The sequence below is a fragment of the Emys orbicularis genome, chromosome 3 (genome assembly GCF_028017835.1).
Source record: "Emys orbicularis isolate rEmyOrb1 chromosome 3, rEmyOrb1.hap1, whole genome shotgun sequence".
In the NCBI taxonomy this organism is placed as follows: Eukaryota; Metazoa; Chordata; order Testudines; family Emydidae; genus Emys; species Emys orbicularis.
Window position 1 is genome coordinate 180,743,954 of NC_088685.1, and position 23,774 is coordinate 180,767,727.

At 42.0% G+C, this 23,774-nt stretch overlaps 1 protein-coding gene across 3 annotated transcripts in view; it reads left to right on the forward strand.

Moving 5' to 3' along the window:
- Window positions 1-3,462: 3,462 nt before the first annotated feature.
- The window catches only part of EPAS1 (endothelial PAS domain protein 1), a 159,668-nt gene continuing 139,356 nt past the window's right edge, over window positions 3,463-23,774 (forward strand). For all 3 annotated transcript variants that reach the window (XM_065401544.1, XM_065401545.1, XM_065401547.1), the window contains exon 1: window positions 3,463-3,927. In XM_065401544.1, coding sequence (XP_065257616.1) covers window positions 3,902-3,927 — 26 coding nt within the window. In that variant the 5' untranslated portion in view covers window positions 3,463-3,901. The remainder of the gene's footprint in view (window positions 3,928-23,774) is intronic.

The following is a 23,774-nucleotide window of genomic DNA, read 5'->3' on the forward strand; positions in this document are numbered from 1 at the left end:
AGCTTGGAAAAGAAACAACTAAGGGGGGATATGATAGAGGTCTATAAAATCATGATTGTGGAGAAAGTAAATAAGGAAGTGTTATTTACTCCTTCTCATAACACAAGAACTAGGAGTCACCAAATGAAATTAATAGGCAGCAAGTTTAAAACAAACAAAAGGAAGTATTTTTTCACACAACTCAATCAACCTGTGGAACTCCTTGCCAGAGGATATTGTGAAGGGCAAGACTATAACAGGGTTCAAAAAAGAACTAGATAAGTTCATGGAGGATATGTCCATCAATGGCTACTAGGCAGGATAGGTAGGGATGGTGTTCCTAGCCTCCGTTTGCCAGAAGCTGGGAATGAGCGACTGGGAATGGATCACTTGATGATTACCTGTTCTGTTCATTCCCTCTGGGGCACCAGGCATTGGCCACTGTCAGAAGATAGGATTTTGGGCTAGATGGACCTTTGGTCTGACCCAGTATGGCCATTCTTATGTTTTTATATTTGGCTCCTAGAATAGGTGGATATGTTTTGATTTGCTGAAAATTGGAACAATCTTTTCAAATGTGGAGCATCTGTTCCCTCTTCTGTTCGCCAGGATTGAGAACTAGTTGTTTATACTGTCATTTTTGGCAATCTTAGGACCATTTTATTGAATCTGTGGCTGAAATCCTGACGCCTCTGGAGTCAGTGGCAAAACTCCCATGATTTCAATGGGGCATTTTATTATTCTGATAATTGATGCATGGCTGACAACCTTGAAAATCCTTTATGCTTATTTACTTTCCTTATCTCCATGACATAGCAATATCATCACTACCATGCTCCTGGGCAAGGAAAGAATAGGATATATTTTAAAGTCCATCATCATTCCTCAGTCACGTTGGGGAGTCACTGTTGGGCAGGCCATTATTGCTCCAGTACTTTCAGCCCCTGCTGGTCAAAGGAGCAAGAAATGTGCGCTGCAAATCAGCCACAATATGGCCATCAGTGTCACTAGGACTAGGCCAATGGGTAAGACCTGAGTTTTACTGTGCATTTTAAATTTAGCCATTTTAAATTCTTTGCTTGTCTGACTCTGAAGTCAAGTTGTTTATTCGCTTAAAGAATCTTCAGATATAGAGAGAAGCAGTGACATCAGCAAAAATCAGTGAAGGACCAAGAACTCAAGTTAATCTAGAGAATGAATGACTGGTTCTTTGATCCTGCTGCATTCTTTTATCACTTGAAGGCTAAACTTAGCCCTGTACATACAAATTCTGTTTAACCAGGTTTACTTAGGTTTTAAATATTTGCGGTTTTCTTTTGTGTAGGTTCTGTTGTATAAGAAACTGTTACCACATAATCAGATTGCTGCTATGCAAGCATGGGTAGCTCTCTTCAGATGAGCAGAATGTATTACTAATGTGGAAATACACTTGTTGATTTAAACATGTTACACAAAGAAACACTTCTCTGACCAATTTTTTTCTAAACAGCATATGAAAATGGCATGGGGAAACTGCTAAACTTTGAATAATAGAGAAATAATCTATTATAGGCAAAATATCAAAAATTATTTCCATTACAGTGAAGTGTAAGAAAACAAGTGATTTTTATTCTGAGGAAAAGATGTTTTGGGTTTGAGTTGTCTAATTAAAAAAAATTAAACTGAAGTATTTAGAGATTATTAATGCAATTAAGCTGAAAAATAAATAAGTTGTAGTGTGAGGAAATAATTTTTGATACAGCAGAGACTTATTTAATTATATAATTTGAAAAATGTCATAGCAGGAGCTCACAGGAGTTGAGCATTAGTACTTTATTTCCCCAGCAGACACTTAATATCAGCAAGCTTAATTAAAAAAAAAAAAGTTTATTGCTGTTTTTATTTGAACAAGAAAATAAGGATACAATGGCTTTTAAAAAAGAAACAAAATGTAAAAGTCTGAGGAAGGAAGATCAGTAAGCTGAGGGCCTGTGCATACTTATGCCCCAGTACTCACTTCTGTACACCTCTCTCCAGATGTGACCTGCACTGGAGCACAATACACCATCACTGTGACCCCTTGTCTCCCTCATTTGGAACACTCATTTGTGATACTAATATTTAGAAGCTTAATTGAGCACTGGGAGTTAGTAGTTGTGAGGAGGGCATTTTTTAATCAACCCGTGGCTGACTGATTTGGGTTTTGAGCTTCAGGAGTGGCTGCTGGATTTGTGGCTATTGATATGAAAGATGTATTAATATGGACAGTAGTCTTAATTTTTGTGAAGGTACTTAGACCATTAGCTTTTTTAGTTAAGGTATAAATCCAAATAGATAAATTTGTGAGAACAACCTGGGTGAGGGATTTAAAGAAAGTCCTGGATTTCAATTTGTGTGGGCTGGGGTGAAAACAGGATTTCACTTTACCAAGCACACTTCGAGCTAAAGCAAGCAATCACTTCTCTATGACCCCATCACCATAGTACCTAAATGACTTAACCTTAATATCAAAAGCCCAGATCTACAAAGGTATTGAGGCTCCTAACTTCCACTAAATGCCTCTGTGAGTCTTTGCCAAAATAGCTATTTCCTAATTAACGAGAGGCATCGCCTCTGTGACGCTCCTAGTCGGCGGAGCAGCCCCAGCCGGCTGAAGGCGGAGGGAAATGGGAGGCCTTATCTGCATATATTAAGAAGGCAAAAGCATGATGATTGTAGCTTGATTTTTCGCGTCTGAAGAATGACCCCTCCAGACCCAGTGCATCCAGGGCAGAAAAACAATTCGTATAAAATACAATCTCTTCCTCCTCCGCCCCGCAAAACATGTGTAAGGGGGAGGGACATAAGTCACCCACAAGCCAATGTTTACAGCCCCAGTCACGTTTCTGCCTGACCTGACAGGTGCTCCCAGCCACCTTCCCCTCTGGCCATTCCCGGCCAGCTCGCCCCCGTCTCCCTTCGCTGCTCGGGCTGGGGAAGTGCTGGAGTGCCCGGGGCAGCAGCGCAGGCCCCTGCACCTCAGCGGCAGCCGAGCTGCGGAGCGAGGTCAGCGAAGCATCCCGCTCGATGCAGCAAGTGATAAGGCACCGCGCGGAGGAGGGAAATCCGTCCCCTGGCCGGGAGCAGCCGCTGCCGAGGGGAGGGAATTGCCCGCTGCCCCCCTTCCCAGCACGCTGCCCTGCCCCCTCCAGCCCAGCAAGGTGCTGGCAGGGCTGCTGCGGGGGGCTGTGTGTCGTGTAGTGCAGCGCAGCAGGAGGGGAGACTCCAGCTGCCCTCAACGCCCTCTCCTCCCCCGCGTCCCTTGAGCGCTCCTTGCTGGCCCTGCCACCCTCGCTCGCCCGCTCGCTCCCCGGGCGCTCCGCCGCCTCTCGCGGCGTTGACCTCATCTCAGCAAGTCCTGCTGGAGCCTGGGTGGACGTGGTGGGAGGGGGCAGAGGGAGGAGGAGGGCTCAGCCAGCTCCCGTCCCCATTGGAGAACGAGCCGCGACAGCTCCAGCGGGAGACGGGGCTAAAGAGGCTGAACCTGCCCCCGGGAGCCCAGGGAAGCCTGAAGTTTTAAAGTGAGAACTTTCTTCTGGCAGGGCTTCAGATTTGAGGGGGAACCCGGTCTCTCCCTTCTCCTTCCCCCCTGGGCGGGCTGTACAATCCTCGGCAGTGTCCTGAGACTGTATGGTCAGCTCAGGGGCGACCTGGCCAGGATTGCTTCAGCCTTTTCCTGGAGGACAACTAGTGCACCAGCGTTGCTGTGAGCTGCGAGGGCGCGAGCAATTCCCCGGCCTTCCCAAACCCGGCTTCCTCCCTCCACGCCTGGGATCTCTAGGCTGCCGGGTGCTTTTTTGGGGCAGGGGGGGATCGGCGAGCAGGACACCCACAGCCGTGACCGAGGAGCCCTTGTTGGCAGCCCGAGTTGGTTTAAGCAGCACAAAGGGCAGCAGCCTCAATAATGACAGCTGACAAGGAAAAGAAAAGGTAAGCGGGGTGGGGGCAGAAGGGGCTGGGTAGGCTCGGGGGTGGGATGTGCAATGAAAGTGGGAACCGTGTAACTGCAACCGTGGTGCCCGGGGAGAGGCACGGGGCTTGGGATTCCCCTAAGTTATGACGGTCCCAAGGACAGGACCGTGTCTCCTCGCCTGCTGGAGGGGTCATTAGTTGCTGCTGCCTGAGTGACTTCTATTTCTTCCGCAAGTCTGAGGCTGTTGCGTGGACTCCAGGTCCTGGGGCTGCTCCCCGGCTAGGACTCAGGATGCTTTTCAGGCTAGAGCTGCCTGCCGCGGCTACCAAAGCTACCCAAGCTGGCGCTTTAAGGATCCAGCAGCAAATAGTTGAAGTTCATGGTAGTGATCCCATTGACTGCATGGGCGCGGGATCGGGCCCTGAGAGGGGTAGCGGCAGGAAAAATGGTTCTTGACAGTTAATTGTCTTGGCTGATCGCCGCAGCCGCGAAGGAAGAGGTCATTTCAGCAGGGCAGCAAAGATAACCTTCCTGCCCAAACCGCGCACAACAAAACAAAAACTTTACACCAGATGTGGAGGATGGTCTCAGCCCTGCTCCTTCCTCTCTGTCTGTACCGGCTCAGGCAAAATTAACTCGAGTCCAAGATGGGTTGGTGCAGCAGGTTGCAAAACGTTAATTCCCCACGAGAGGTGAAGGATTAAAAAACAACATAGCAGGTGGGTTAAATTGGTTGCACTGAACAGGGCAGAAGGAATTTAGCAGGATGAACGATTTCCTAAACGTGATCTCAAAAGTAGGTGGTTTCAAAAGCTCCTCGTGATGTCATATAAATTATAGGGAAACGTAGCATATGCAGTCGTGAGGATCCAGCCCTTACTTTCATGCGTCCATGGGAGCTACAGGGAAACGTAATGGATACTCCGCCGCTTCCCCAGGAGAGCACATGAGCAATATTTCCCAGTTTTCCACCTGGGCTCCCCGGTGTGGTTTTAGGGTAAGGACTGGGATATAAAGCCAGGCGAGTGTAAGTGTAGGTTCCGCATTAATCCAACCCCGGTTGATAGAAACCCGGCTGGAGTCTCAGTGGAAAAGTACCGTGTTATTTTCCCAATGGGACTTTCGGCGAGCGCCGGGGTCAGTAGGGAGACATGGGGCCGCAGGCTCGGCTGATCTCAGTTACACCGGTTGAGAGTCCGGACTCATTTCCCTTAAGGCGGCAGAGTGAGTCCGGATTAACTGTGTAACTGATCAGTATTTAGCCCAAGCGTTGACTGGAACACTGACTGAGCGGATCTCCTCGGCAGCTGCTGCTCCAGGGAGTTGAGCTCAGGGTGGAGTCAGTCCCTTTTCTGTTGAGGGTCTGCACTTTGCTTGCATTGAAAGTGAATATCCTGGTAGCGGCGCTCTGATTAGCTGCATTGGGCAATGTTCAGCTGTCTGTTTTCTGATTGGCTGCACCAGAGAGGTCTCTGACACTCAGAAGCGAAGGCAGGGGTGGGCAAACTTTTTGGTCTGAGGGCCATATTGGGGAATAGAAATTGTATGGCTGGCCATGAATGCTCACAAAATTGGGGTGGGGTTGCAGGTGGGGGGGGGGGGGCTGGAGGGGATGAGGGCTGGTTGGGGGTGTGGGCTCTGGGGTGTAGGAGGGTGCTCTGGGCTGGGATTGAGGGGTTTGGAGAGTGGGAGGGGGATCAGGGCTGGGACAGAGGGTTGGGGCGTGGAGGAGAGGCTCAGGGGTGCAGGCTCTGAGCGGCACTTACCTCAAGAGGCTCCCAGAAACAATGGCATGTCCCTTCTCCGGCTCCTATGCGGAGGTGTGGCCAGGCGGTTCTGCACGCTGCCCCATCCGCAGGCACAGCCCCTGCAGCTCCCATTGTAGCGCCAGAGAGGGCCATTGGAGCACGTAGGAGCCAGAGTGGGGCCATGCCACGGCTGGTGTGAGCCCCAGACCCCGCTCCCCAGTTTGCCCACCCCTGGGCTAAGGTCTCCCCCCCCCCCCATTTACTCCCACTTTCTTGCTCCATCCGTACTCCCTTGAAAAAAATCTTCTGCAAAGTGGGAAAGAACCCACCAGAAAGGTGGGTATCAATCTTCCTCATACAAAGAAGAGCGTACAATATAATGAAAATACATAACTGCACCCATAGCTGGTCATTTGAAACTAAAGGTATGCACTATGTAGACCACAATCAACAACAAATACTAGTTCTCCAGTCTTGCTCTCCAGTTCAGGGTTATTTAGTTCATTAGTTTTCGGGGATTAAGTTAATGCAATTTACAACAAGGTTTATTATCTTTAATGTCAATTAGGTAATTATTTTTTCAGTTGAAGATGGTGTTTTAGAAGGAAGGAATTTTAACAAAACATGCTTCATAATTACAATTACATGGGTATAGTTTACATGTTATGTAAACATTTATTAATTTTATATTGTGATACATCTCAACATATGATGTACTGAGGGTGTACTGTGTAGGTGGCCTCATAATTTGGGGGATCTGATGAAATACCAGAATTTAATATAGGACCTGAGGGGCATGTTGTGTTTTAATTGCCAATCATTTCACTTAAAGTTGAGGGCTCTGGGAATGTGCTAAGCACAGTTATTGGGTAGGTGTTGCTCTCTTACTCTTATTAAATATTTTTTTGTTGCAAGGAGGTGTAAAGTAAGGTTTTCTGTCCAAGGAAAACAGAAATCCAGGTATTCAAGCTCCGTAATTACCACTGAGAACCTACTGAATCTTAATACAAATTGTTTGGTGCTCTGTATTACACGTTACAGGTGGAAACAAAAGGAAAGAAATCAGGAACTATAGTGCAAAACTGGCAGACATTTCACTCATGTGAAATCAATGAGAGTACTTGCATGAGTAAATACTATGAGTAAAGAGTATCCAAGTGATTAAAAATTGCAGGATTGACCCATGCGTTGAGATATTCAAGCTATTTTATGCTATCAGTGTTTGCAAGATTGACTTTTGTCATTGAATACAGAAATATGTAAATAAGCTTTAATTTATGAAGGAAATACCTTATCTTACCATTGTTCATATATAGTTGTTTCATTTACTGAAATACTAAGCTTCTAAAAATTTTATTTAATATTTCATTTTAATTTGTGCACTAGCTACACTATGAGCAGTGTGAAAATTATTGCACTGGATAACTTAAGTTAAATTGTATTTTTAGAACCATCAGCATATCAGATATTAATTTATTATGGCTATATACTTTATCTTAACTGCACATTTGTTCTACATATGAGTTAACATTCTATGCAAAGAATGAAGTACTGGATAATGTTATGTACCCTCATAATTCCGTTTTGAAGAGAATAGTGAAAAAAATTATGGTACAGTAAGGTGTGTTTATAAAAAATATGTAGTATGTTTAATAAAGGGCTGAAATAATCTTCAGACTGAAAATTCACAATTTTAACAAAAGATAGTAATATCACAGTTTTTAACAAAAAATTCACTCTTAATCACCTAAAACTATAAGGGAATGAGCACTGTCTAGTGCACAGAGAACTTTGAAACTAAGCAGATCTTAGGGTATGACTACACTGCAATTAAACCCCTGTGATGGGGCTGTAATATTGCAGTGTAGATGTTTGGGCTCGGGCTCGGCTTGCCAGCCATAGGTGTTTTGCAGTGTAGACATACCCGTAGATGGCAACTGTCTCGAGACAACAGTGTAATTGCCAAAGCAGTTCAGTTACTATGTGTCATGCTGCAGCATTGAGAGTGGCTAAAAAGTTCAGTTCTCAAGGGGCAGGTCTTGCCACAGATAGTGCAGGTTTAAGGCTCAGGGCCAGAAGATGAAACCAGTGCACTACTGGTGCTTGAGGCCTACTGCAGTTCTTCTTTCCTCTCTTTGGTTTTCTCTTTCTAAAGTGCCTAAGAATATACTTTAGATACAGCACAATACTGAAATTTAGGAGATCTGGGTTCTAATTTACTGGCTGACTCAAGCGTGATCTTAAGTAAATCACTTGACATTCTTGTGCCAATTTCCATATCTCAGAAGTAGGGTAATAATACTTATCTACCTCTTAGGGGTGTAATAGAGGTGAGATATAATGTTTGTACAGTGCTTTGAGATGAAAGGTCATGTATCTAGTTCAGTATTCTTGCAGATGTGTGTGTATGAATGTATGTACAGGAATATTCTGCATAGCCAATTGAAACTTAATATATTTTATTTTCATTTGTTACTTTTATATGAATGATTTATTGCCTTTAGTTTATCAGTTGCTACAGTATTATTAGCTTGATTTCTAGCTGGATATACAGCTGGAAACTTAACGTGGCTCACTTAATATCATAATTTATAAATCAATTTCATGGAGAAAAAGTGATGATGGTAATAAAAATCTGATTTGTAGGACTTCCAGGCAAGTCTTGAGGCATAAGCCTTGAGGAACGGTTCTGCCACCATAAAACAAGGGGCACTCCATGAAGGATAATCCAGAACATTTTACATTGTGCTCCATTTAAATCAAAGATCATCCTCGGATTCTCACATGGGAGTTATATTTCAGTCCAAGTCAAAGAGATCTGAGTAACATTTTATGTAGAACTGTCATGTTGTGTCACTCTCATTAGTAGATTTAACGTGCGTTTCTTAAAATAAAAATCTGGTCTGAGTCTTCTACCACCCACTTTGATGGAAAATGAATAGATCCATTACTATAAATTAGTCAGTGGAAAGCTTCTTGTAGGTATTTGTATTCTTAAACAAAAAGTAAACATTTCTTGGAATATTAATATATTTTAAGAAATCATTGAAATAATAAAACAAATTTTGCTTGCAAGATAATGTAAACTAAGAGTAATCAACATAGCATACATTGAATCTTCATATTCCAAACATGGCCATAAGCAAAATCATCATACAGTTTTTTTCATACGATATTTCAGTGTTCTGAGAACTTCTTTTCAGATATTTGAAATGTCTTTGGTTTTTATTTAATCATGATTAATTTTTGTTTGTATTTGGTTATAATTTTTTTTATAATTACAATTTTTTTTCTTCAAGACACATTGCAGGACCAACTAGATTTTGCTCTGTATTTATCAGGAACATAGGATTTAGTGTTTCGTGTGGAACAGTCTTTGGAGTAAAGCGAATGAGTGCAGACACTGTCAAAGCTGTTCTTTTGCTCAAAGTGAACATTGATGATGCTTGTTCGGTGTTTCCTGATAAATTCATTCAGAACGCAGATTGCTGGGGGAAAAAACCAGTAGAGATTTTTCAAGTTGAGAAAATGAACAACTTAGACTATGAGAAATATGCATGTGCCACTGCTGAGCCAGAATCTGGCAGTAGTGATTTTTAAGTGTACTTTTGTATGATTATTTTATTATTCCCCCACCCCCCCAATGTCTGCAGAAAAGTTAGTGATTGTTAATGACACTATACTGAAGTCAGACAGATTTAATTTTTTTTTATATAAGCCGTGCAAATTTTAGGTGCTGCACTAGAAGGGGAAGGGGACAGGGTGTGAAAAAATTGACCAAAAGACCAAACATCTGATACTTAAATATCCCTGTTCAACTATGGCTAGATAACTGAATGCTTTCTATTAATATTTAAAGCTTGATACTGCTAAGTACTAAAAAACTCTCATGAGATACTTTGTGCCTTCGACTCCCATTGACCTCTCCCTTAAAGGATTGATTCTGCACAACTGATGTCAATGAGAATTTTGCCATTTTCTTTAATCAGAGAAGGATAGGGTCCTAAGAGCTTTACCATCAATAGTAGCCTGCAAATCCTTACTCACAAAAGAACTAATCCAACTGTCAGAAACCAAGTCCCTTAGACTTCAGTGGCACCCACATCCAATTAGAAGGGGTGGGTTTCAGTTCCCCAGGCACTGTTCATTCCACTCATATACAGCCCAAATATTTGGACTTTATACAGGTTGAATGGATTTCACCCTGATAACTGTGCAGAATGTGGGCATTTGTTGACATTTGTGAGACTACTAAAATTGTCTTGGTTTCTGCCAAGTTATATATACTTTTGACTTCACAAAAACTGTTTCTGTCAAAATTCATAACCACTCATGAATGCTAAAATCTGGCATCCTTGAGTGGAGTACCTCATTTTGATTTCCTGTTTGTCAAATAACATTGCATTTTCTACTAAGCTGTTCTTATCCCCAGTTATCATATATTCACCCTGTTCAGATACTATGGAAGCTTTCAGTACTGGAATTCTGTTATTATGGTATCCTTCATATTTAGGGACCTTGCCATAAATCTAAATAATGAATCTCCTCTTGCTTTCTATAGCACATCTAATTTTATGATGTAGCATTCTCACATCTGGAAATTCCAGTGTATAAATTTCAAAACAAGGGCTGTTGTGCACTGTGAATTCTATAACTGTGTTTTTAAATACTTCCACTAACTGCAAAAATTTGACCTATCTACAAATAATTATAAACTACCAGCGAACAAAATTTTATTTTCCTACCTTTCAGAGTTTTACAAACTATGCAGAAAGGGGAAAAAAAGTAGTGGAGCATTGTCTTTAAAACCCAGGTTCTGGAGAGCCAGATACTACAACCTTTATTCCTGGAAGCAGTTCTTACTGATGTAGGTAGTCCCATTGAAGTCAATGGAATTATAGCACTTGTATGAGTAAGCACTGAAGGATTGGGCTGTTTGTTACCAGCATAATAGTCTGTTTTGCAAAGAGTGAAAGGAGGTTGTGTAATGAATTGCAATTCATATTTCAAATGTGAGCATAGAACTGTACTTTCTTACTCAATTATAGTTTTTTCCAAATGTAGTGGTTGAACTACAATGCTCAAGCTCCAGTCTCGGCTGAAACTCATTATAATCGCGTCTGACGAAGTGGGTATTCACACACGAAAGCTTATGCTCTAATACATCTGTTAGTCTTAAAGGTGCCACAGGACTCTCTGTTGCTTTTTACAGATCCAGACTAACACGGCTACCCCTCTGATACTTTCTTTACACTGTGCATCTTGCTACGTGACCTGAAAAAACAGCCTTGCAGAGAGAAAAACCTATTTCATTTTGGTTCATTTGACTCCTCTCAAGTTGTGAATATCAGGTAAAGGAATTGATGGCAGTGAGGCACAGTAATAAAGGCAGATTATTTTAAATACAGTAAATTCTATAATAAAAAGGTGGGTGAGGTAATATCTTTTACTGGACCAACTTCTGTTGGCAAAAGAGACAAGCTTTTGAGCTTACACAGAGGTCTTCTTCAAGTCTGGGAAAGGTACTCGGAGGGTATGTCTACAGTGCAATAAAACACTGCTGCTGGCCTGTGTCACCTGACTCAGGTTCACAGGGCTTGGGCTGAGGGGTTACAGGACCCAGATCCTGGGCTCCAGCCCAAGCCCGAACATCTACACTGACTGCAGTTTTATAGCCCCATGAGCCTGTGTTGGCTGACACAGGCTTGCCACGAGTGTTTTATTGCAGTGTAGACACACCCAAGTGTCACACCTAAATACAAGGTGGAACAGATTTGTTTATCATGAGAATTAACATGTTGTAAGACAGTGGCTCTCAACCTTTCTAGACTACTGTACCTCTTTCAGAGTCTGATTTGACTTGCGTTCCCCCCAGGTTACACCTCACTTAAAAAATCAGACATAAAAATACACAAGTGTCACGGCACACTATTACTGAAAAATTGCTTACTTTCTCATTTTTACCATATAATTATAAAATAAATCAACTGGAATATAAATATTGTACTTACATTTCAGTGTACAGTATATAGAGCAGTATAAACAAGTTATTGTCTGTATGAAATTTTAGTTTGTACTGACTTTGCTAGTGCTTTTTATGTAGCCTGTAAAACTAAGCAAATATCTAGATGAGTTGATGGTACCCCCGGAAGACCTCCGAATACCCCCAGGGGTACATTTACCCCTGGTTGAGAACCACTGTTGTAAGACACCCATTCCAGGTAAAGTGAGTAATTAACACCTCTGCAATAAGAGGACAAAGGACCCTGCCCTAACAGATGCAAAACCTGCAGACGTCTCTCCACTGGTATGATGATCAGTATGCCTCACAACATATCTTTCAAGATCCATAGGTCCTACTCAAAACATGTGGTATACCTCATCCACTGTACTAAATGTCCCACTAACAACTTTGTGGGTGAAACAAGACAATCACTATGCTCTAGAGTGAACACAAATAGAAAAGACAAAAACACCATATCACCTGTGGGTGAACATTTGTCACAAAATGCTCACTCCATACCTGACCTCTCAGTCCTTATCCTCAAAAGAAACTTGCACAACCTTCAAAGGATGAGCCTGGGAGCTTAAATTAATAACTTTGTTAGACACTAAAAATCATGGACTTAATCAAGACACTGGATTTATGGCTTATTACAACAATCTATAACCCACTAACCCGCCTGTGTCCCACCTATGACTGGAGAGGTGTTAACTGCAGACTTCGCCTTGAATGGTCTCTTACAACATGTTAACTTCTTATGCTAAACAATCTATTCCACATTGTATCTAGCTGTGTCAATGAATACTTTTCCCAGACCTGAAGAAGAACTCTGTCTCAACTCGACTGCTTTCTCTTTAATCAACAGAAGTTTGGTCCAATAAAAGACATCACATCACCCACCTTGTCTCCCTAATGTCCTGAGACCAACACAGCTATAATAACACTGCAAACAAATAGTTAACTCTATACACAGAAATGCTTTTTCCATTTAGATCTGTTAATAATGAAGTGCGGTGATCAGGGTTTTCTTTTAAATATTAGTGTGCTTGCTTATATATCATATATACATGCTGGGAGAAATTCTGGATGTGCATTTCACTTTATGGCATACTGTAGGGCATGAAGTATATGCCAATAGCCAGGACACACCATTATAGATTAAAACAAAATGCAAATATGGTACACTATGCAGGTGCAGTTTTTTATGTTACTTCCTTGAGATAAATCCTGTTATCTGTCAGTCTAGTGCTGTGTTCAGTAGCTGCTTAAACATTAGTTGGGGCAAAATGTTTTAACTAGCTGGTGCTAGTAAGAGCTTAATCACTTAGAGACAGTATTCACTTTTTATTAGACTTGCAAGATTATTCACAACTACCAAGTTTCCTTTTTGTATAAAAGAAAAATGTGTGAAACTGTATAATGCTGCTTTCCAATAGCACTGTAGAATACAGTATTTGTTTTGTGACGTACAGTTGACCAGTTGGATGATAACAGCTAGTGTCCCAAATTAGCCATATTTAATTATACTTTTAGTACCAAAGAGTCCTGTGGCACCTTATAGACTAACAGACGTATAGGAGCATGAGCTTTCGTGGGTGAATACCCACTTCTTTGGATGCATCCGAAGAAGTGGGTATTCACCCACGAAAGCTCATGCTCCTATACGTCTGTTAGTCTATAAGGTGCCACAGGACTCTTTGCTGCTTTTACAGATCCAGACTAACACGGCTACCCCTTTGATACTTTTTAGTACGTTAGCCTAAATTTAATGATGATTTTGACTCTTTTGCTTGGATGATTGTATTTAGCTCTAGAATTTTTTTTAATTGTTAAGAATTGTACCACAAACAGTCCTTTGCAAACTCTGTGTGCCGTTTTAGATATTAAAACAATTTTAGGCTGTTTTTATAAAGAGTTTGAGGTGGGATAAAATATCCATTGTGCTCCACTGTCCATCGCATTACATGACACAGCAAATATTGAATATTCCATTCTATAGAAGCTCATTAAATGTTTTGTCTAACAAGAAGCAAAGTTGCTTTAGTTGAATTTTTGTGTCTGATCTTCAGTCAAAGAGGTGCCCTGATCTTGACCCTTCCTGTATGTATGATTATGTGGAGTCAGCAGTTTTCTTTGATTAATGGAATGTTTAGGGTGTTCCCTCTGAAAAAGTTCAGAAAACGTTACAAATGTTCTATTTTAGCCTGTGGTTGTGAGATTAATATTGGATTATTGCAGCTTTATGGACAGTTTTGTGCATCTGGGCAGAAGCAGAATGTTTGGTTGGTATTGTTTTTTAATGGGGACAGTAGATTTTGTTTTTTCTGTTTCATTCCAGCTAAAATGTAGGCAAACATACTCTGCTCTGTATATCAACAATAATAATGACTGTTATCTTGATTCTACACTGTATTTATTTATGTTGCAAGCCAATTAGAAGCAAAGGAGAGATCTAATAGTTTTACATTTTCAATCTCGAATTTAACATTTGCCTTTAAACCCTTTAAGAATATACATAGCCGAAACAGAACTAAATACATTATTTTTTTCTAAAAGTCCTTAGTAATTCACATGTGTAACAAAATATATTAGAAGTAAAAGCAAGCTTTAAAAAATCTACTGCTCAACAACTTGTGCCTCTCTGTCCATCACCAAGGAGCAAAATGTGAAAAAAGTCAGAATTATTAAAATGTTTCTCATCTATAAAAGTAGTCTGGTATGTGAAGTTGATATTAGTTAAATAATTCTCAAAGAAGGAAAATATCAACATGAAGCGCATCAAATTTTGTCTATGAAGCACGCCAAATTGCACTTTTTAATTATGGTCCCTAGGTTGAGTCTACAAAATTAAGGCCATATATGGAATAGTGTACCTAAATGACTTAAAAATCTGGGGCCAGATCCCCAGCTGATGTACATTGGGTTAGTTCTGTTAAAGACAATGGAGCAGTATCATTAAGCTTTTAAGTCAACACTTGTCATTGGGATAACTAGGGGCAATTCACATCTCTTACAACTGTATTTTTCCTGAGTGTACATGCAGAAAAGATGGTTATAGCACTTTTCAAGAACTCCCCTTACTAAAAAGTGTAATTGTACTAGTTGCAATAATCACAGACACGTGGCGGAATAAAGGCTTAGTGAGCTGAATCTTTATTACATCAAGGATATCTGTCTCTAAATTTTAAAATCTTTAGGGGGAAAAAACAATAGTAGTGTATCAAATCCATAGATGCTAGGAAGCTAATATAAGTGCTTAATGAAATGGGTCTTTGGACTCCAAGATCAATAGAAAGGAAACTGTTTTAATTGATTATTTCTTATAAACGAAGGATAGAGAGTCAACTTAAATGTCTGTAAGCTTTCATTTTAATAACTTGAGCAATGTAGGTATTGGGTTTTCTTTCTTGTTGTTAGGCTGTTGCTTTGATGATCAACCTTCATGTTATATGAAGATTGCATGTTATGAGTAGTTCTTCAGCTCTTTCAATGTATCCTCTCCAACAGCAATCTGAAGACTATTGATTCCAAAGGCAGCTGGATGCCTGTTCTCCCAGTTGGACAGGAACACAACTAGACGATCATTTTGACCAAATGAAGTTGTGTGGTTTTTTGATAGTGTAAAATGGTTGCCACAATCCGCTTCCAGCCCTGTGCATACTATACTCTGTAGTGTACTGATATTCATGAGAGATGCTATATAAATTAGTCACTTTTTTTTTTTTTTTTTTTTTTACTATCTGGTAGCTACTGGGTCTTTGTAATTGTTTTTCAGAAAATAAAAAGTCTGAATTAGGTACCTACTGATGCGAAATGTTGTGCACCTCTCTAAATTAATCAGCACCTTCAACTTCCACTGTGACTTCATTGGCTTTCCATTGACTCCTTTCCTGTTCTTTCCTTCCTATTGTGCAGCATGTGGCAGGATCAGAAACTAGAATACCACAGCGTTTTTATACATTTAGATATGTCAATTGCACATACGTAATTGACATTTCTTTTAAAAGCCCTTGCCTTAATGATGGACTTTGAATTTTGGACTGTCCCTTCTCATTTTAGAAAATACTTTATCTTTTCCTTAGACAATACATTTGTATCATTAGCTAGCAGTCTGAAGGTATATGTGGTAATAACATTAGCAGAATCATTAAAAACTTCTTTGCAACCAATAAAATATGAATATTATCTATTGTAAATATTTGTGTACTCCATTATTGGAGTCTGAAAACATATTTGGAGGCTGAAGATAGACAAATTCAGACTAGAAATAAGGCACAAATTTTTAACAATCTTGGAAATTAACCATTAGAACAACTAACTTAGGGATGTGGTGGATTCTCCATCACTTGCAGTTTTGAGTCAGGACTCAATGCCTTTCTAAAGGGTATGCAGTAGCTCAAACAGAAGACAGGAGGTTTGATGCAGAAATTATTGGGTGAGCGTCTTTGGACTGTGTTATGCAGGAGGTCAGTCTATATCAGAGGTTCTCAAACTGTGGTCCGAGCTCCATTCAGATGGTCCACGGATAGTTCCCCCTAAGGTGTGCGCCTGCACACAGCCGTGGCTCCACTAATTAGGTGCCTGGACCCTGGAGAAGATGCAAATGTAAGGTGAGATGGTGGCCTTGGAGGGAATAGGCGGTAAGTGGGAGGGGGCAGTGGGGTGAGAAGAAAGGGTGTGGGGAATTTGGGACATGCAGGGCTGTGGCAGCCAGAGAAAGAGGCGACTTTCCCCAGCACCAGGACTGGGGCTGCCGGGGAGAGACGGCCCTCCTTCCCAGAGTCAGCTCTGTGGCGGGGGAGAGACCCCCCCCCTCCTTCCCAGCCCCAGCTTGGGGGCTGCCGTGGTGGGAGAGAGAGGGAGAGACACCCCCCCTCCTTCCCAGCCCCAGCTCGGGGGCTGCCACGGGGGGAGGGAGAGGGCACATCCATCGCATTAGAAAGGTAAGACTATTGATATTAAAATATTAGTTGCGTGCTTTTATTTGTAGAACAAAAAAATTATTATACAGGTTTTCTTATATAATGCTTTTATCCAAAGCACTTTACAATAGTTAGCTAATGGTACAAACAACATTTGGAAAGATCATTAAGTGGTGTGCCGAGACCCTCAGCAATTTTCTAGTGGTCCGTGAAAAAAAAAGTTTGGAAACCACTGGTCTAGATGATCATGATGGTCTGTTCGGTCCTTAGAATATATGAATATTTTCATTATTATTGTTAAAAGATAAAACAAATATGATTAAGCATAGTATTAAAGATAAAAGAACATCATTTGCTGCTGAATATAGTTTCTGAATGTTGAGGCATGCAAGATGAAGAAAAATAGTGCAAAATTAATGAAGAAACATCACAAAGTTTCTAAATAATTAAAAGATAGACTAATAATTCTAGATTCAGTTTCTAGGAATGCAAGCAAACAAACAAAACTACAGTACTTCATACAATACTTATATTATCATACACCTCTACCCTGATAACACGGTCCTCGGGAGCCAAAAAATCTTACCGCGTTATAGGTGAAACCGCGTTATATCGGGTAGGGAAGGCTCCTTGTCCCCTGACCGCCCCCTGAGACCCTCTGCCCCTTATCTAACCCCTCGGCCCCGGCCCGGCCCCCTTAACACGCCGCTCAGAGCAGGGTGTCGGAGCCGTCCCTAGAGGGGTGTGAAGCCCGGGACAAATCAGCCTCCCCGCTAGTCTCCTCACCGTCCGCCCAGCGCTGCTGTCCGCCCGGCTACCGCTTGCCTCCTCACCCCACCTACCTGCCTGCCTGCCTGCCACTCGCCTCCCCGCTCATCTCCTCGCAGTCTGTCCGGTGCGCCTCTCTGCATCCGCCCGACCGCCGCTCTTCTGCTTGCCATCTTCCCACCCGCCTGCCTCCTCACCCCGCTCCTTCCTGCAGCTCACCTCCCCATTCACCTCCTCACCCTGCTTGCCCTCCCACCTCCGCCTGCCTCCCATCCTTAACACGCCGCTCAAAGCAGCATGTCGGAGCCAGACATGCTGACGCGCTGATCCTCCGGAGCGCGCAGCCCCGCCCCCCAGAGCGCTGCTTTACCGCATTATATCTGAATTTGTGTTATATCGGGTCGCGTTATATCGGGGTAGAGGTGTCCTTATACAAATGGCTACCTTTCCTAAGTAAATTACTGCCATAGGAAACCTAGTACAATAGTATCCACAAACATACTTAGTACATCTGGTATCCACTATTTATTTAGGAGACCACTTTCTTTAAGTAACCAATTTTTGTCAGTCTTCTAAAATAGGTTATCTTGTACATAGTACACTGTAATTTACAAATACGTGAAATAATCTACAGTACTACTTGAAATAATCTACAGTATTTCATGAAAAACAATGTGCATTATTAAGCTCATTTTCCTGCAGCATAAAGCCCTTGCAATTTTATGTTCTTGGAGCCTTTAATTAATCAAATTTTTGAGTGCACACAGTGAAAAATCACTTGATGGTCATGAGAATTTTGATATGAATGGGTTTAATAGCACTTCAATAGTCGGTATACTGTAGTTCGCCTTTAGAACACACATTTGTGCACTTGCACAACAAATGTTTGCTTAGTATTAAGACAGAGAAGTATGAAGGTCACATGTTAGTGGTTATGAAGGAGCTTTTATAAATGTAATGGAACAAGATTCCCTGTATTTTATTTCACCAGAGGTACATAATGGACACAATAAATGGTAGCATAGTCACTGCACTTAATCTCTGAGTAACACTCAGTTCATTTTCACTTGCATTTAACAATGCATTTGTATGATAAACCACAGACCAATCCTTTAAATATCACTCTTGTTATAACACTCCAGTTATTATCAGTGAATCTCCAAGGCCTGTGCATTCACAATTATATTACCCTCTGTATGAGTGAATTCTTGACATTATCAACTCTGCTTATTGTCACAGTACTTTGAAGATCTTTGATGTGACATTAAAATACAGTAATTTGACTGGCTTTATATATAATGGAAAATGTGCTATTGCTTACAGATCAAACTTAAGCCATCACAATAATTTTAATTCTAACTGCAACTTGCTTCACACTCTAAAGCATTTTCTGTGGCACAGTAGATGAGGCTGCTGCGTCTAGTTAGATTTTATATACTATTATTGTACAATAGCGTTCTTGATCATTGTCAGTCTCATATAGAGGATATAATTCCACTTATTGGAGCCCACGAGATAACTACATAGAGTACTGGCTTGCTGCTGCTCCCACTGAATTCAATAGGAGCAAGAATGGCTTTGTAAATAATCTTCTGATTAGTAAAATGATACAAAGACTTGTAGGGTGAAGTCCTGAATTCAGAACTTATTTGGGTAATAGAAGCTTTGCTTGGGTAAGTTCTGAGTAAAGGACTCCAGGCTTTGGATATGATGGCTATATTGTGCCATGAATTTTTAAGCAGTACTTTTATTGGAATGAAAAAATTGATGACCACTATGGCCAGAGTATTTGAATGACTCATGGATTTTACTAAGGGCTAGATTGTCTCTCTTGTGGGGGAGGAAAAACTCTGCTAGAATTCTCTTGGAGAGCTTCTTCCACATTGTACTGTTGGGAGGGTGGGGTTTCCTCTCTCCCTCCCCCCTGCCCTACAGGAATGAACTGTAAAGTCTGCCACTAAACCCCACTGATTCCCAGGAAGGGAGGGTCATCAGCATGAAGGCCTTTTGCCCCTGATTACCTCTGGTTCTGGCTGCCCTTAGGATTCCCCCTTTTAATGAAGATCCCTGCCATAAAGGAGGATCCATGGCAAAAGGACTGTGCTGCTTTTCCCAGGGAATCTCCAGGTGGCCTAACCCAGCCACTTCCCACCCTTCTCTGAAGCCAATTCTAAACAAATGCAGTTTGGGGAAAGTCGGTGGAGGCAGCTGACCCCTCCACATAGGATGGGTGAGCTCCATGCATGGAGGAGATCCTCTTTTTGTGGTCGCACTGAAGGCAACATCTGGCTCTAGTGGGACAATGTGGTTCCTGCAGTTAAGAAAATGTTGGTGTTTGATTTTGACACAGCATCTTTCTCACCTGACTCTGATTTTGACAACTTAAACCCGTGCTCTTAAAATGCTAACCCAAAGTTGCTGGATCACTGTTTTTAGTCTGACAGCAGAACCTCTCTCTGGCAGCTTTGTTCAGCCCCTGATGAACTCTTCAGTGCTACAGCTGTAATAACATTGTTGTTATAACTGAAGACTTTATTTTCTTACAGTTGTATTTTCCTCTCAAAGTGATTTGAAGGATATGTTATTGCCATTACTAACCAGAGGGATATTTCTATGAAAACATCCTTTCTACTATCAAGTTGTCTTAACATTGCCACAGGTTTTTACATAGTAGAGCTATATATTCTACAAATGATTCAGAAAAAGAGTTTACATAGGCATGTACTGACCTGAAATTGGAATATAAGCAGGTGCAGATGTTTGCAGGGAACTTAATACCGCTGTTTAGAAACACTCATTATTACCCATAGAAAAACATTGTTTATTAACCATGTAACCAGCCAATCCAGAGCCATGTCAAAATGAGGATCTGCAAGCTGAGGATGTCATTTTGTGAATTTCAACTCTGAACTCAGTTCTTTGCTCTGACATTGGCTCAGTGCCGGAAGCACTATGAAAGGAGTACACCAAGATCAGTTTCTGTCAACCCCTTTGACAGATACAAGATAAACTCTGACAGGCTCTAGAAACAGCCAGATTTACCGCAGACAGAAGGCTGGCTCTTCAGGAAAGGTCTTTATGGTGGGGGGTTTGGTGCAAATGGAACTAGGGAGGGTCTGCACTTCCTAGAGCTAAAATTATCCCTTATCAAGAACAGGCATCATCCATTGAACTTTCTTAAATTACAGTCAGGTGTTTGGAATTAAATACTCAACGGCCAAGTTCAGAGGTGATGTAACTTCTGGTGTAAATTGCATGCCACTAAATAGGGTGTAAATTACTTGTTGAGGGATTAAAAGGGAGTGAATATGGCAGGAAAAGCATCTAAACTTTTGTAGAGAGGAAGAACCCTGGTTAAGGGTCTGGATAGGGAGTCAGGAAATCTGAGTTCGGTTTCTGGTGCTGCCACCAACTTCCTGTGTGATCTCTGGAAATTTAGTTAATTGCTTTGTGCCTCAGTTTTCCATTTGTAAAAGGAGGTAGTAATACATCATCACTTCCACCCCTTGTCATATCTATTTAAATTGAAATTTTTTTAGTAGGGACTTTCTCTGCCCAGCACAATGAAATCTGTACCTTGATTGGGACTCCTAAATGAGAATAATTAACAAGAAGGCCAAATAAAATAGTGAGGCCTATGTTACCTTACTGCCTTCTTATGCTATCTCAATAATTGTTTTTCCTACTATACCACTTCCTGCTATCCCTTGATGTATAAATTACACCTACTTATAACTAATTTACACCACCATTTGCATCTCCTATGAATTTGGCCCTTATGTTATAAGATCAATGCAGTGTTTCCTCTAATTTTTCCCACCCATGTGCGGAATAAATTTTGTTATGCGCACCAATATGGAGGTGATGTGTGACACATCACCTCCATATTGATGCACATAACAAAATTCGTGTGGTGGGGGTGGGGCCGAGGTGTTCGGAGTGAGGGAAGGGGCTCAGGGCTGGGGCAGTGGGTTGGGGTGCGGGTGTGTGTGTGAGGGCTCCAGCTGGGGGTGCAGGCTCTGGGTTGGGGCTGGGGATGAGGGGTTTGGGGTGCAGGCTGCCCTGAGGCTACGGTGGGGAGAGAGGACTCCCCTCAGCTCTCTTTCTCTGCAGCAGCACCTGGGCTGGGGGGGGAGGGGTGCCTCTCCCCACTTCAGCAGCTCCAGGGCTGGGACCGCAGGAGAGGCACCTCTCCCATGGCTGCAGCCGGGCCGGGGCTGGGTTGGAGCCGGGGGAGGGGCGTCTCTCCCATGGCCATGGCAGGGCCGGGGCTGGGTTGGGGCCGGAGGAGGGGTGCCTCAGCCATGGTGGGTCTGTGGCTGGCCTGGGTTGGGTCCATGGCTGGGGGAGAGGAATCTCTCCCTGCCGCAACCCAGTTTAGAGGGAATTTAGGATCAATGTACAGATTAGGGACTTTGAGCAATTTAGGAGACATTTAGCGAGGGAAATGGCAAGGGATCAGAAAACCATGAACATATCTTTGAGATGACAAACCCATTGTTGTTGTTATATAATATTTAATCACAGGACAGGTAGATGAGCAGCCCCAAATGTACCTGAAGCAATGAGAGGGATTTGAACTAAAGCCAGGGCAATATACATGGAAAGGTCAGTGTAGTTTTAAATAGCTGTGCAGGAGATATCATTCTGTTTCAAGGGGTTTTAGTTGAGGCCTCTAGGCAGAATGGTGAGGATGTCAGGTACATTCCCAAACCTGAGCCATTTTTTTAGAGGACAAATCTGAGGAACTGTGCCAGATTGAGGTGTCCTTAGAAGAGGTTTTGGAACAGATTGACAAATTAAAAAGTAATAAGTTACCTGGACCAGATGGTATTCACCCAAGAGTTCTGAAGGAACTCATATGTGAAATTGCAGAACTACTAACTGTGGTATGTAACCTATCATTTAACTCAGCCTCTGCACTACATGACTAGAGGATAGCTAATGTGACGCCAATGTTTAAAAAAGGCTCCAGAGCCTACTTCAGTACCATGCAAATCGGTTGAAACTATAGTAAAGAACAGAATTATCAGCAAATAGATGAACACGATTTGTTGGGAAGAGTCACCATTGTTTTTGTAAAGGGAAATCGTGCCTCACCAATCTACTAGAATTCTTTGAGGGGGGGTCAACAAGTATGTGGACAAGGGGATCGAGTGGATATAGTGTACTTAGATTTTCAGAAAGCCTTTGACAAAGTCCCTCACCAAAGACTCTTAAGCAAGGTAAGCTGTCATGGGATAAGAGGGAAGGTCCTGTCATGGATCAGTAACTGGTTAAAAGATAGGAAACAGGATAGGAGTAAATGGTCAGTTTTCAGAATGGAGAGAGGTAAATCATAGAATACCAGGATTGGAAGGGACCTCAAGAGGTCATCTAGTCCAACTCCCTAGCTCAAAGCAGGACCAATCCCCCAGACAGGTTTTTGTCCCAGATCCCTAAATGGCCCCCTCAAGGATTGAACTCACAACCCTGGGTTTAGCAGGCTAATGCTCAAACCACTGAGCTATCCCTCCCCCCCGTAGTAGTATCCCCCTGGGGTCGTTACTGGGACCAATACGGTTCAACATATTGATAAATGATCTGGAAAAGGGGATAAACGGTGAGGTGGCTAAATTTGCAGATGATACAAAACTACTCAATATTGTTAAGTCCAAGCAGACTGCAAAGAGTTACAAAGGTATCTCACAAAACTGGGTGATTGGACAACAAAATGGCAATTGAAATTCAATGTTGATAAATGCAAAGTAATATCCGTTGGAAAATATAATCCCAACTATATATGTATAAAATGTTGGCTTCTAAATTAGTTCTTACCACTCAAGAAAGAGATCTTGGAGTCATTATGGATAGTTCTCTGAAAACATCCACTCACTGTGCAGTGGCAGTCAAAAAAGCTAACAATGTTAGGAATCATTAGGAAAGGGATAAATAATAATACAGAAAATATCATATTGCCTCTATATAAATCCATGTTATGTCCACATCTTGAATACTGCGTGCAGATCTGATTGCCCCATCTCAAAAAAGGTATATCGGAATTGGAAAAGGTACAGAAAAGGGCAACAAAAATGTTTAGGGGTATGGAACAGCTTCCATGTGAGGAGAGTTTAATAAGACTGGGACTTTTCAGCTTGGAAAAGAGATGACTAAGGGGAGATTTAATAGAGGTCCATAAAATCATCATGGGTGTGGAGAAGGTAAATAAGGAAGTGTTATTTACTCCTTTCCAAAACACAAGAACTAGGGCAGGGGTCGGCAATCTTTGAAAAGTGATGTGCCAAGTCTTCATTTATTTACTGTAATTTAAGGTTTTGCATGCCAGTAATACATTTTACATTTACAGGGGCCGACGGACTAGGCAAATATCTAGATGAGTTGATGTACCCCAGACTGGCAGTGGGGGCCAGATGGAACCCCAG